The sequence below is a fragment of the Chionomys nivalis genome, chromosome 11 (assembly GCF_950005125.1).
Source record: "Chionomys nivalis chromosome 11, mChiNiv1.1, whole genome shotgun sequence".
Classification (NCBI taxonomy): domain Eukaryota; kingdom Metazoa; phylum Chordata; class Mammalia; order Rodentia; family Cricetidae; genus Chionomys; species Chionomys nivalis.
This window is the reverse complement of record NC_080096.1, coordinates 45,761,578-45,776,457: the sequence shown is the minus strand read 5'-3', so window position 1 is coordinate 45,776,457 and position 14,880 is coordinate 45,761,578. Positions and strand designations below refer to the sequence as shown.

The window sequence follows — 14,880 nt, the reverse complement described above, 5'->3', positions numbered from 1 at the left end:
CTCCTTCCTCCCTCCCCTTACTTCAAATCCTGGTATTCCTTCTCTGATGCAAAAGCAACTTGAGTGAGCTAGCCTGTGGGTCCCTGCTCTTTTATACCACAGGCTTTACCTCCATCCTGGGGTGGAATTCTCACAATAAAACCCTACAAACTAATTGCTGCTTTCCTTAGTTTATGAGGAAAGCTAAGGCTCAGAGGGCTGACTCAGGTCATACTATTAATCTTCCAGCACTGACCGTGACCTTCCCTCGTGGCATTGTGCCGTACCTTTTCATGTTTGAGGTCACTGTGCTTCATCCAGCCTTAGGAGATGGTCCCATTACTGTCTTCAACCCATATGGTTAGAACGGAAACTTTAGAGAGGCTCCAGAACGCACCCTAACTTTCTCTAGGGGCAAGTAAATGGCACAGTCCATGTTTGGACGCAGTCTATTCTGCCTCAAAGCCCTTTTGCCCCCTAATGTTCAAACCCAGGCCTGGCATCTGTTTGCCCGACTTAGGAACCCCTCAACTGGAGGCCACAAGCTCCCCAAGACAGAACGTTGGTTCAGCGCTGCATCTCCCTTACGTGTAGCAGAGTTCCTAACATGACTAGTATTGCCGAGGGAAGAGAGGGCATGGGGTCTACAGCATCTCAGCCCCCTGAATGCTCCTACCCAGCGTAGTTTGACAATTCTCGAAGGAGAAGATGCCTAGTTCTTCGATGTGATGTACGGGCCCGAGGCTCAGAAGATGGATATGAAGGAGTTATAATGAACACAATTATGATATTCAGCTTTCCATCTCTATAACAAAATATGTGAGATGAATTACAGAGGAACAGGTTGTTCTAAACATTTTTTTTTTTTACATTTTTTGTTCATGGATGCATATATGCATGTGAAGTTCAGAGACAACTTTTGGGAGTCAGTTCTCTCCTTCCAGCATGTGGCTTCCAGAGATTGAACTCAGGTCCTCTGGTTTGACAACAAGTGTCCTCGCCCCCGGAGCCGTTTCACTGGCCTCAGGAAAGGTTTATCTACTTCAGTCCCTGATAGGTTTGACCAATTGCTTTGAGTCGGTGGTAAAGCAACATATTATTATGGGAACCCCATGGCAAAGCAAAAACAGTTTATCCCATGCCAGGAAAGAGAAAGGGGAAGGTGCTGTGGTCCCATAGTCCACTTTGAGACTGTATTCCCAGTGGCCTAAAGATCCCCCTGTGGACCCTACCTCTTAAAGGGTTACCATCCTTCAAATAGCTGTGCCTTTAGACCAAGACTTTATTGCATGGGCTTCTGGGAGACATTCAAGATGCAACTGTCTCAGCGCGTTCCCCTCACTGGCCCCTAACCTTCTAAAGAACAGCAGAAAGCCATCATACATTGCCAAGGGGTAATGGAAACCAAAACCAAATGCTTAAACATTTCCAACTTTACAGGGAGTCTTCAAATGTAAACAGCTAGAAATCAACCCAGGGGCTCCTAGTGACCAAGACAGCTTCTGCTCCGTGGCCATACTTGACTCATGGCTATAGCCATATGCAAGTAAACGCTTATTAGTCATCTTAAATGTTGCCCAAGCAGCTGGTAATGACTCCTCACATTGACAGAATGCTTTGTTTACCAAACTCTGCATCTCTTCTCTCCCTTGATCTTCCTAGCAGCTTACCAGAGCAGGTGGGATGAGCTCCTATTTATCAGTGAGGAGATGATGCTGGGAGGTTAAGTCATCTGCCCTCGCCACTCAGTTGATAATGGCAGAAGGGTCTTCAGCCCCCTCGTCCACCGGAACATCTTTGTCAAGACTGTATTTACCAGGAAGTTCTGAGGATGAGAGTAACAGATGGATTTTGTTCTGTTGGTTTTCTCTAAACATGGGTCCTGTACTTCATCAGTTAATCTCTCTGGGCATCAGTCTTTCCAATCCGTAATGGGAAAAAAAAATCACACAAAATCAGACACCAGTGAGGCAACATGTAGTAGAGGAAGGAGGTTTGTGAAGGTTCAGAACTAGAAAAAAACTATTTTTAACTAAAAAGTTACTTATTTTTATGTGTATGGGTGTTTTGCTTATATATAAGCAAGATGTGTGTGTGTGTGTGTGTGTGTGTGTATCATGTACATGCCTGGTACCCAAGGAGGGCACTAGATCCCTGAGCTGTGGGGTGGTTGGTGGGGATCCAACCTGGGTCCTCAGGAACAGCAGCCAGTGCCCTTAACCTTTGAGCCATCTTTCCATCCCCTATTCATTTTATTTTAAAGGTTTATTTACTTAAAAATTTTGACAGTCGTTGATTTTGCATTCATATGTGTGGGCATGTGTGTTGTGCTACATGTGTGGAGGTCAGAAGACAATTTGGGGGAGTGGGTCTCTCCTTCCACTATGTAGAGCCCAGGGATTAAATTTAGGTCATGAGTCAGGCTTGGTGGCAAGCATCTTTACACAATGAGTCATCTTACTAGCCTTGAAAAAGCAGCTTTAAACTTGTTTTCCTTTTGTTTGGGGCGGGGGCAAGGAGGGCTGTAAGGCAATGCTACGGCTCAAATCCAATGCCCTGCAAATGCCAGGCAAATATTGTGCCATTGAATGCCACGCCCGGCCCCATTTTGAAGTAGAGATGTTTGGAAGACTGTGATAATGCTGCCCCACTTTTCATAAGCTAAACACCCTCTCACTTGGCCACACTGTCTAAAAATGGCACTTGTCACTTCATTGCCACGTTCCGTTATTCCCCACTTATGGTTTTTTTTATTGCTTGTCCGAATTCTCTCACCGGAAGGTAAAAACTGCTACCAGGGCAGAGACGAGCCTGCTTCATAAAGCCTCTGAAACCCTAACAGGTGGAACAGAGGAAAGGAGGGATGTACCTGAGTTGTAGAACGAGACAAAACCCAGTGTGGTCTGAATGGCTAGAACGTTTGCTGGAAGCTTCTTTGCCTTTTGGTAGAGGAATCTCCTGGTCTGGCTTCCTCGGGCTCAGGTTGAGTCACTGACTGGCTGGTTTGCAAAGCTTCCATGCCCATTGATTTAGATCCCAGTGAAGCGGCTTTAGGAATCATGTCTTTGCAGCAGGCACAGGTCACCGTATGGTACCCACTGCTTCTATATTGAGAGCAGAGCTAGGGTTTGGTCCTGCACACTGCTGTGTCTACAGGGCTAAGAATTGTGCCTGACCCACCCAGAAGTGTTTGTTAAATAAATGAAGGAAGCAGCAAATGAGTATAGAAGAGGAAGCTGGGGCTCTTAAGCCCCCCCTCCAAAGTCATTTGAAATAAGTCTCCACCGCTGCACAGACCTTCCACATTCAACACCGAACCGAGTCTCTCTGGAGGCGAAGAGGCACTAACTCCAGGGAAGGGAGAAGGGCAAACCTAGGCTCCAGATCCGGTTCCATGCCATGTTTTGGAAGTCGTGTTTACGTCTGCCTTCATCCTCATCCCTTCCGCTCCAGCATAAGCAAAATTATAACCCTGCACACTGACTTGCATGCCATTATCATAGCTTGGGTGCTTCTGCGTTGAGGGACTTCGCCCCCGGGACCGCTGACTGTCCGTGAATGACAAATCCCAAGTCAGGGTTGCACAGACAGCTGGACTTCTCTACTTTCTTGCAGCAGAGGGAGAGAACAGAGAATGAAAGATTCTGAAAATAAAGGTAAGGGGTTGACAGCAGAGGGGCGACTAAAAGATGCCGGGGGGGGGGGTGTCACAATATGGACCTGTTTAGTTTGTGCTGATGGCTGATTTGATTACTGAGGTCTATTGGTAATTTTTAGTTATGTAATATATGTCCTCTTTAAATGACTGTTTTCTAAATACCATTTCCTTCAGTTTTCTATTTTTGCAGCACTAAATATATGTATTTTTTTGCATTCTTGAATTAATCTTGACCGAGAACCTATTTCACAGCTTTCTTTATAATCGCTTCCAGAATTTTGATACTTTTATTTTTGGGGGAGTGTTTACAATTGTTAATCATTAAGATGCAGGTTTTCAGCCAATTAATGGAATAGCAGGAGAACTTGGTGCTTAAACAGTTCGGGTTTTCTAGACGATCTCCAGAAGAACGTTCATCTTTTTTGGGAGGGACCAGCGGGGAGTCGTCGCTGACCTTCAGAACTGTTTACCTTGCTCAGGGATGTTCAGATGCAAACTCCCCCTATTCCCTGCCCCCCCGCACCGCCTCCAAAAAAGAAAAAACAAAAAACAGAAACACCAGTACAAGAATTCTGTTGGAGGGGAGGGCAAGGACAGAAACAGATTTAACTGAAAGACCCCCTCCACCCCACCCCCGCAACAAGGACTCTGGAGGATGGGGGCGGGAGGTTCAAGGCCGAGGCCCGGGCAAATTTCTGCCGCAGCGGGAGGGGGGAGGGGAGGAGCAACGGCCCCCGGTTCGTCCCACAGTACACGTGGTTTAGGGTCCGCACTTCCTTCTGCATCCTTGGTTCCCCAGATCCTGGTGCCCGAAGAGGGGCCTCGCGAGCCCGGGGATAGGCCGCCATCTCCGTGACCCGGCGCTCATGTTGGGGTTCACCAGCTTCGCTTTTCCGCAGCTGCTCTGAGTGCCCGCACGCCCGAAACTGCCCGGGACCACGCGCTTTGCCCTTGGCTAGGCGTGTGTGCAGGTGCAGGCAGGCTGGCGCCAGGTGACCACTCGCCCCGTCCCCCGCCTGCCTACTTGCTCGGGTAGTCCGTGTGCTCCTTCCCGCCCCACGCAGGTGTCTGACCTCTGCTTGTTAAAAGATTCCCATCTCGTGATGAGCAGTGGTATATGCACACTCACATACAGGAGAACTCCCAAGCAAATAGACCGTGGGTCGGTTACATGTGATGGATGCCAGGGGCAGGGCTAGCTTTCCAATCTACCAAAGGCAAGGCAGCGTCTTAATGGATCCTGGCTTCTCCTGGCTTTAAAAGTGACGGGTGGGGCCTGAGGTTGTTGGCAGCGGCGGCTTAAAGGCTTTGGACCCTTCTCATTCACGCATTGATCCATGTGGTTTTGATGTTTAAATTTTAATTAAGCAGTCCCAGGGAGGAAGAAACAGCTGTGTGAGGCCCGGGTGAAAGCGAAGAGGACAGTTCACTCCTGTTTCCCGGCCAGCTGCCACTCGTGGACAAATAATGCCTGTGTGATCTAAGTATTCAAAATCTGTTCCAAGAGAGGACTCTTCTTTGCTAGTTGCAGTGGCTGGAGAAATGGAGAAAGGGAAAGATTTGCCTATTTGTCAAGTCATGCTAGGCCATGGACATGACTTGAAAGAAAGCTGTCTGAATCAGAGGCTCAGGCCCAGCCCAGCATTTGCCAGCGTTTGGAAACAGACACCTCAGAGCATCAGCATGCTTGAAGCCTGAGGTCTCTCTTCCGCCCTTTTTGATGGGAGCTGGTATTTGGAATTTTTGTGTTACAATATTAGAGCGAGCTTGGGCTGACGATCCAAATAGACATGTTGTGGCTTGTTCAGCTGTCTCTCAATAAAGATGGGGTCCAGACTCCCGGTTTCCTTGGGTCTTAGTTTCTTTATCTCCCAAGAAGAAAGATGTTAGTTAGATGATGTTAATATATTTTTGTTTCCAGTGTGTGGGGGATTGGGTAACAACTGAGCAACATTTTAGGCAGGCACATAGAATAAATTTATCTTAGAAACTATCGCACTATGTGACTAACCTGTTTTTGGAAGCTTCTGTTTCAGGTAGTTATGTTTGTGTGTGCAGACAGGCGGTTGTATTCTGTTGTCATGTCTGTGTTCTTTGAGTCCTCACCAAAACACACCGGAGAATGATGAAACTTAAATTTCATTTTCAGAGTCTGTAAAATGCAATCGCACGTGCGCAAGGCTGCTAATTGTCTAGAGAGGAAGAGTCAGCAATCTCCCTCTGGTTTGCAAAGGTGTCTAAGACCCCAAAACAGGTCATGAGTTAATGTGTGTCTAGGGTCTCCCCAAGGGCCTTTCAGGTCAGTTTCTTTCTGCGAGATGGGTCTGTGTTGAAGACTGGATTTGAGTGTGTATGAGAGAGTGTATGGAGGTGAGTATGTGTATGCACACAGACACACACAGACACACACACACACAGACACACACACACACAGACACATACACACACACAGACGTGCTTACACAGAATCATTGAGAGAGGGTATGAATACGTCCAGCAGACCAGGAAAACTATTTTTGGGAAGCAAAGTACCAGTTGTTGACCTGAATCTGAAATCAATCTACTAAACATGTAGAGTCTTCATGCTGAGAAGGATCCCTGGAAAAGAACCAAAATGTAGAAATGGTTTAGAAGCCACTTCTCCTCGTAAAGACGAACAGAGGACCCAGGTAAAACTGCAGGAGGTAGCTGGAGCCTACATGTTTAGTATGTTGGCAAACAGAACTTGAACTTTAAAGAGCTCCGGTCACATGACTGCCGTTCGGGAAGTGTGGGATTGTGGTTTAATAACTGCCTTCCTTCCTTTATCTGTTCTCAGTACATCTCAGACAGCCCAGCGAGGTTTTTAACTATGGAGGCCTTTTAGAACTTAGGCCTTTTTAGAACGTCATCTCAAAATGCTTTGCCAGCCACGAAATATCATATGTATAAGACAATTAAAACAGCTAGGTGAACTAAGTAGATATCGACAGGCACGGCCGCTGATTTTAGAAATAGACATCCTAGAGCCTATGTAATGAGCAATGCGTTTGTGAACCAGGTACTTTACATATCGTCCCAGTAGACACCTAAAGAAATGGACTAACATTCTTCTGTCAGCATAAAGACAGAAAGCGGTAGAACTGGATTTAAACCCAGGTCTTTTCACCTCACAAAGCTTCTCAGGTAGGTAGGGGTTGCAGACAAGTCACTCCACTAGCTTTAAAAATTTAAAGTTAAATTTTTAATTTAATTTAAAAATTTAAAGTTAAATTTTTAATTTAATTTAAAATTTTAAAGTTAAAATTTTAATTTAATTTAAAAATTTTAAGTTAAAATTTTAATTTTAATTTAATTAAAAATGTAAATTTAAATTAAAGCTAATTTAAAAATTAGCTTAAAAATTGTTTAGGGGCTGGCGAGATGACTCAGCAGTTGAATGTATGTATTGTTTTTGCAGAGGACCTGAGTTTGATTCCAAGCACCCACATCGGGCAACTCGTAGCTGCTTATTACTCAAGCTCTAAGGGATCTGATGCTCCTCTCACTTCCTCAGGCACACACACACACTCACACACACATACACTCACACACACATGTTTACATAAATAATAACAAAAGTATAGAGAAGATAAATTTGCCTATAGGCATATTAGAATTAATTTACCTTGTATAAAGAAAGGAAATATGAACCCTAGAAAGTATAATAATGGCTTTTGATTAATTTTCTAGTTTGTTTGAAAAATAGACACATTAAAGTCTGTGAACTCATCACTAAGGTCTTAGAAGAGACATGAAAGAAAAAGAGCACGATTTGAAAAAAGCGGAGTAGATTTTTTTATACAAAAGGCAGAGAAAATATTTCTCCTCCAATGTTTCTGTATTTTGAGGGATATTATTTAATATTAACAAACACGATCTTCTACGAGCAAATGAAGATGCGCCTAACATTTAAATGTGCTGAGACTAAAATTTGAGCACTCTCAGGGGACAGGGACCTGGATGCTCTCACTGAAGATACTGCAGAATCAGACTGGGAGCTGAACAAGGTCAGATCCAGACTTTAGGCCTCACATATTAAATATGGTCCCTACTCTTCCATCAAAAAAATATAAAGACAGGTGAGTTTTTATTTTCCTTAGCCATCATGACCCCTTTGATATCTTCCAAGAAAACACACTTTCTTCCAAGGGCTTTTTGTCATGGCCGCTTTTGCCTGGTTGGGCTGGTGAAAGGATATTTTTATAGGAAGGACCTATAAATATCACATGATTTCTCAGGGGTCCAGGGCATGTGTTAAGGCAGATTGAAAATTTGCCCATGCCAACAGTTATCAATGGAAGTAGGATTCACATTGGAAAGCTGCTAAGTTTTTCATTGGGTAGCATTCAGTGGCAGGAACGGAACTGTTTGAGTTAGCCTGTGTGATCTGTAACTTTCAAATGTTTTGCTGAAGAGACGTGAAACCTGTTATAGTTGCTGAGCATAAAATATATGTTGGTCTTATACACATAGTGAAATTTTCCAGGATTAAAAGTACTATCAAATCTAAGAAGTTTATAATACTTAATTTAGTTCCAGAAAAACCCACCTAAAGCAATGTTGCACGTTTTGGAAGACAATGGAAAAAAATTGCAACATAATTTATCTTTCTCATTCAGTCTACATACAGGTACCAGGACCTGGCTATATTGTAACATGGTTCTGCCTGAGTGCTTACATGTTGCAATGCATATATTTTATGACTGAAGTGTTATTTAATTTCTGCTTTATGCACGTGCATGGCTACATTGTAACATAGTTTTGCTTGAGTGCCTACACATTGCAATGCATATATTTTATTATTAATGTGCTATTTGTTTTCTGCTTGAAGCATGAGCATGTGTGGGCATACATGTAGAGGCCAAAACAGGATGCCAGGTGTCTTCCTCCATTCCTCTTTGTCTTACTGCTCTGAGCTAGGGTCGCTCGTTGAACCGTTTTTGCTAAGCTGACTGGCCAGTCTTCTCTTATCTCCAGCTCCCCCAGCACCCTGTCAGTGTTTTTTTTTTTTTTTTTTTGCATAGCTGATTGCAATTTGAACACAGATCCTTAAGCTTTCAGAGCAAGTGCCCCTACCCATCAAGTATTTTTCCGTTCTTGCTAATTTTTTATTTTTATTTTTTGGATACAGGGTTTCCCTGTGTAGCCTTGGCAGTCCTGGAACACTGGAGCATGTTCTCTCCTTCTTTCTCCCTCTTCCCATGTCTCAATTTAGATAATTTAGATGTCACTTAATTCTAAGAAACTTTTTGTTTGCTTGCTTGTTTTTGTTTTGAGACAGGATTTCTTTGGGTAGCCTTGGCTGTCCTAGAACTAGCTCTGTAGACGAGGCTGGCCTCGAACTCACAGAGATTCACTTGCCTCTGCTTAGGACTCCCAAGTGCTGGGATTAAAGGTGTGCACCACCACCACCCAGTTAAACATTTTAATATTTATATGCAAAATGGTTTGGTTTTGACTCCCTTCCTCTTTTTGTTTAGGTTTGTTTTTGTGCAGTGCTGGGGATCAAACTCCGGGCCTTGTGCATGTGAAGCAAACACTTTTGTCTACCTCTCATTCTTTACCCTCCTGCTTTACAAGAGTTTGAGTCCACATTAAAACTTCAGAACAGTATTTAGCCATTCTGTAATTTTGGTGCCTTTAAAACAGATGGAAACAGTAAAGCACTGTTTGTGATTGAATTTGAGCTGAGCAGAAACGACACTATTTTCCCTTTTCTTTAACTTTTGAGACAAGATCTTGCCGTGTCTGCAGCAGCTCACACTGACTTTGAACTTGGTTCCTCCCTGGCTGGCCTTTGACCTGATCGTCTGCCTCAGTCTCCTGAGTACTAAGGTGATGAGCAAAGCGCCGTCATGTCCAGTGGAGACACTGGGACATCAGGGATGTAAATTGCTGGACAGTGATGCCACTGGTTGCTGATTCTCCTCCGTGCTACAGGAGTTGCTTTGAGTTGCTCCTGGGATACAGAAATGCGATGCATTTTTATGTGCTGGCTTTGTTCCGGTGATCTCACTAAATGCACTTATTAACTTGAACAGTTTTTAGATTTAGAAGGATTTCCTATGTTGACATTTTTCTATAATTAAGACAGTTTTATTTCCTCGTTTCCAGTTCTTACACATTTTTAAACCTTTTCTTACTTAGGCATTAGCTAGGCTCTCTCTTCAAATGATGAATAGAGGCTGACATGGTGGCTTAGTGGAAAAGCTCTTGCTGCCAAGCCGGATGGCCTGAGTGTGGTTCCTCGGACCCACATGGCAGAAGGAGAGAAGATGCTTTCGTTTGAGGCTGTAGATTTTTCTTTGAGCATGGCTGTTTTGTAAATCCTGCCAATTTTGTGTCATAATTAGTTACTATAAACTATTTTAATTTCAATTACAAGTTTTTTCCCCCTAGAGAGTCACATGTGTCATTACTAGGGAATTCTAGTTACTGTTCTGTCTAGTTACTTCTTTGCTATTGACTTCTTGTCTACTTCTACTATAGTGAGAGGACTGTGGATATATTAGTTCTTAGAAAAAATTCGAGAGGTCTTGCATATGGTTGACTTATGTATGTTTATATAAATAACATTTATAATGTTATTATATATGGACTTTAAAATATGTGGTTACTAAAGTTGCTTGGTTCTATGTTTTAGGTATGTTGATTATTTCATTTTTTCTTACAGAGTTTTTTTTTTATTTTCTGTCTTTGTGTATGTGTGTGTTTGTGGTCTGCGTGAGTGAATGCTGTGTGTATCCAGGTGTCAGGAGGACGTCAGCTCTCCTGGAGCTGGAGTTCAAGGTCTGTGAGCTTATGTGGGCGCTGGGAAGTGCACTTGTGTTTTTGGAAGGGCAGAATGTACTTTTAACCCTGAACCGCATCTCCAGAGTACTTTACCTTCTTCAGATAGGGTCTCATTCTGCAGCCCAGGCTGGCCTTGAAATCACAGCAGCTGTTCTGACTCAGCCTTTCAAGCTGGGATTGTAGGTGTGAGCCACCTAGCCCTGCTGGCCTTGGCACTTCGTTTTCCTTTTCTGGTGTAGCGACAGAGCCTGGCCTGCCTTTTGCTGTATAGAGCAGGCTGGCCTTGATGTTGTACCAGTTCTCTTGCCTCTGCCTCCTGGGTGTTAAGATAACAGTTGGGAGCCACCACTCCCAGGTCACCTTTGCCTTTTGAAGGGTATGTAAGTGCCACTGGGTATATGTAATTCTGGGAGAAGCCGAGAAGGTGGCATGTACCGTGGAGGCTGAGTTGGGAGGGTTATTTGAGCCCAGAAGTTCAAGGCTGGCCTGGGAAATAGTGAGACCCTGTCTCAAAACAACCCCCCAGCCTAATCCCCAAACCAAACCACCAACAAAAACCTGAGTGGACAGATGTTCCTATTCAGTATTTAAATGTTAAAACAAATGAACATTTTGAGTTTTTATTGACATATAGACATTGTGCATAGCAGTAGGGCTTAAAAGGTTTAAACAGTCAAGATAGAAGTTGTTTTAGGCTTGCTCCAAACCTTTGCCAGAACCTAAAACGCATTGCGTGGGTTTCCTCCATGGTTTCAGCGCCGTGTGCTGTATTAATTGGAGTCAGGAGCTTCCTGTCCTGTCTGGCCATTGACTTGGCTCCTTCTTTGATCGTTTATGCACCTAGGACCCCTCTCTTCACCAATACACATTATGGTGGCTCTTGAGTCATCAGGAGATTAAAGCGCTCTCCCTGCTCACGTGACCTAGATCTGGAAGGCAATGTGATCGATGGTGCGTGGTCGTGGGTACTGTGGAAAGGGTTTCATGTTTTCTATTAAAATTAGACCAAGAAACAAACTGGCACTCCCCTTCTGTTTCTCTTGATGATCTTCTCCACTCCGCTGCTAGCATGGAAGATGTGGCACTCAGGGGGCCTGGGGTGTCGCCCTGTGCTGTCAGTTATCTGACTGAGGGTTTAAGTGCGATCAGTTCGTGGAAACACGCTGAGCTGAACGTGCACTCCGTTCCCTCTTCCGTGCATGTGTTACACACCTAAATAAAAATTGTCAAAGTGGATGCTTTGATGGGAAATGTCTTTTTTTTTTTAATTTTGATTTTGAGGAAGGTTTTCATTATTTAGTTTTGGCTGGCCTTGAGCTTAGATCTGTTCACCAGGTGAGCTTGCAGCCATCCTTGGGTCTCTGCCTCTTGAGTACTGTGATTACAAAAAATGAGCCAGCATTCCCCGATGTTGTCAAACAACAAGAAAAGCTCAAGGACCACTCTAGGTCAGCTTAATTTTTATGAATGAGGTCACTGGGAAGGGGGATATTACCTGGAAGCTGTGGATGTCTCAGAACCCATGGTCAGGCCTTCTGATTCGTGCTCTTTCATAGTTTTAAACTCACTGATAGCCAGCACAACGTGGGGACCGGAGGATGCTCTCATACCCCTAATGCATCCTGCATGAGTCAGCACTTCCCCCTTTCTGCTTTTCTCTCTTGTCCTCATTCTTTTTCCAGCCATTTAAAAACAGACACTTATTTCAGACTACAAACGTGGAGCTGCTTCTTCCTTTTTAAATTATCACCTAAGAATCATTTGGTCACATATGTGTGAGAGAGAGACAGAGACAGAGACAGAGAGAGGGAGACTTTGTGCCTGTGAAACATGACAAGAACCTGCTCTAAGGTATGGCTGATCTTCTCTGGGCCGTTTTTAGTTTGGTGTTGTGTTGTTCTTCGAAGTTGAGGGGTGGTTGTAGTTTGCAGGTTTGAACCGGCTGTGACTCCTGCTGCTGCAGGATAAATTGGGAAAATCTGGGAAGGTGTTAGGAGGAGAGGGGCCCCTGAGGAAGGCACTTGCCTTAATGCCACAACAGTAGGATAAAGAGCTAGGTTTGGTGGCACTCAGGAGGTACAGACAGGTGGGCCTGTGAGTTCGAGGCCAGGCTGGTACACATAGCAGGCTCCAGGACAGTCAGGGCTACACAGAGAAAACCTTATCTTACAAACAAACGACACCCCCCACTCTGAAAAGAGTAGGGTAAGAGAAGAAAGACAGTGGTAGCTCTCTTTCTCTCTCCCCTGTGAGACATAGCCTGTCGAGGACATAGTGACAGGATCTTTAGCTTGGGAACCCAGATGTTAAAATTAAACTATAAATCTTTCAAAATTAACCAACAAGTATTAATGATTACTAAGATGTTAGCAATCAACACTGTTACTATCCTTAATATTAACCTCAAGGTATTAAAATATGCAGTTATGTATATATATATATATATGCACACATACATATCCATATATCATGTATTGTTAGCTTTCTTTTTTAAAAAATATATTTATTTATTACATATACAGTGTTCTGCTTGCATGTATACTTGCAGGCCAGAAGAGGGCACCAGATCTCATTACAGATGGTTGTGAGCCACCATGTGGTTGCTGGGAATTTGAACTCAGGACCTCTAGAACAGCAGCCAGTGTTCTTAACCTCTGAGCCATCTCTCCAGCCCTTGTACTGTTAGCTTTCTGTCACTGTGATAAGATACCTGAGAATACCTTATAGGAAGGGAGGTTATTTTGGCTAACAGCTGGAGAATTTAGTCCTTGATCATTGGCCTTACTGCTATGGGGCTTTGTTGACACAGTGTATCATGTTGGGATGATGGGACCATGTTATGGGTAAAGCCTATTAACATGGCAGTCAAGGAGAAAGAGGGGGAGCAGATACACAGAGAGAAACAGGACCCAGGATCCCAATATTTCCTTCAAAGGCATGCCTCGGTTGCCCAACTTCTTTCTACAAAACCCTTCTTCTCCCAAGGATTTTGCCACCTCCCAAGGCTTTTAGCATATAGATCTTTGGGTGAGGCTTAATATCCAAACCATAACACATATCTACATGCACCTGTGTGTACATATATGTGTGTGTGTGCGCGCGCACACACATGCTCAGCTTGGAATTGGTAGCCATCAGGCTAGATTGTGTGTTTCCCACATGCTATTCCTTCTGCTTGATCAATATCTCCCCCTCCCCTGTCAGCTTGGCTCTGGGTCCTTCTCATTTTAGCAGTGGAGTTGTCTCAAGGGCTCTCTCTGACTCCAGGTCTGGCCCACAACTTACTCCCAGGGCCTTCTGCATTTTCTCTTGCATGACTTTTATGTTTTAATTGCTGTGTAAAATCTGAACACACCTTAGGCCCTTAGTACCTGTTTTCAGGGGTGTGGGATGGAGAAAGAGGAAAAGAAGGTAAGGAAACAGAGGGAGAAAACTTAAGTGGACAAGTCCCTTACTTTCCTGGAGCCTCATTTCTGTGTGTGTGTGTGTGTGTGTGTGTGTGTGTGAGAGAGAGAGAGAGAGAGAGAGAGAGAGAGAGAGAGAGAGAGAGAGAGAGAAACTTTGACTAGATAGTCCAGGCCGGCCTTGCACTTGCAGCAATTCTCCTGCTTTAGCCCCCCCGCCCACTGAATTCTGGGATTTTAGGTATGTACCTCCACTCTTGACAATTTAACTTATTTTTTTTAAAAAAATTTTAAAGTGTTTTTATTTATGAATTTTGTGTACGTACTTCGGCATGTGCATGCCATGGAAATATATGAAGGCTAGAGAACAATCTATGTGTGGGGCTGGGTCTCTCTAATAAGTGGGTTCTAGGGAAGGAACTCAAGGTCAGCAGGGTTTTACCCCCTGAGCCATCTCTCTGGCCCTAGTGTCTTTGGTTTTGAAAAGGAAATAGTAGTACTTACAAAATTGTTATATAGTACATTGGATACGCCAAACACGGGACCTGGTAGTGAGTAGGTAAAAGCATATATGCTCCCAAAAGGATTTATGACAATCCAGGAAAGTACAGAGGAAACCTGTCATTGGTGGTCCTGTGTCTTGGAGATAATGGCTGCAGAGGTCCCAGTGTCCCTTTCTGTCTCTGCTCATGTGCCTGTTACTGTATTCTTGCTTACAGCATCTTGTTTGCTACATCTTCACTCATGGAAAGGAGATTTATAAACCGATACTGTATCCTCTGAAGTCCAACAGGATACTGTGTGAGTTAGGGAGATAGTTCAAATTGCCAGTAAACAAGATGGTGCACATGATCCAGATAGGCCAGCTTTCTCCACAACCCCCGTCCTTTCTCTCCCCATCCCTTCAGTGGATGAGAGGGTTATTTTTGATCTTTAAAGAAATAAAACATCTAGGTAGAAGAGCCATCTATCCACCTGGAAGTGAGGAAGCTGCAGTTTTTGCTCACTTTCTGACCACTGACTCAG

The 14,880-nt window shown here is 44.0% G+C and overlaps 1 protein-coding gene across 4 annotated transcripts in view; it reads left to right on the top strand.

The window, feature by feature from the left end:
- Positions 1 to 14,880, top strand: part of Dnajc6 (DnaJ heat shock protein family (Hsp40) member C6) — a 151,463-nt gene that overhangs the window by 7,278 nt on the left and 129,305 nt on the right. The window contains exon 1 of one of the 4 annotated variants that reach the window (XM_057784115.1): positions 3,302 to 3,635. The exons of 1 other annotated variant lie outside the window; for it this stretch is intronic. Coding sequence is in view for 1 of the 3 variants with exons in the window: in XM_057784112.1 (XP_057640095.1) it covers positions 3,614 to 3,635 (22 nt within the window). In the remaining 2 variants the exon portion in view is untranslated. Of the gene's footprint in view, positions 1 to 3,301; positions 3,636 to 14,880 lie in introns of those variants that run through there. 2 more of the 4 variants (XM_057784112.1, XM_057784113.1) reach the window with 2 other exon arrangements.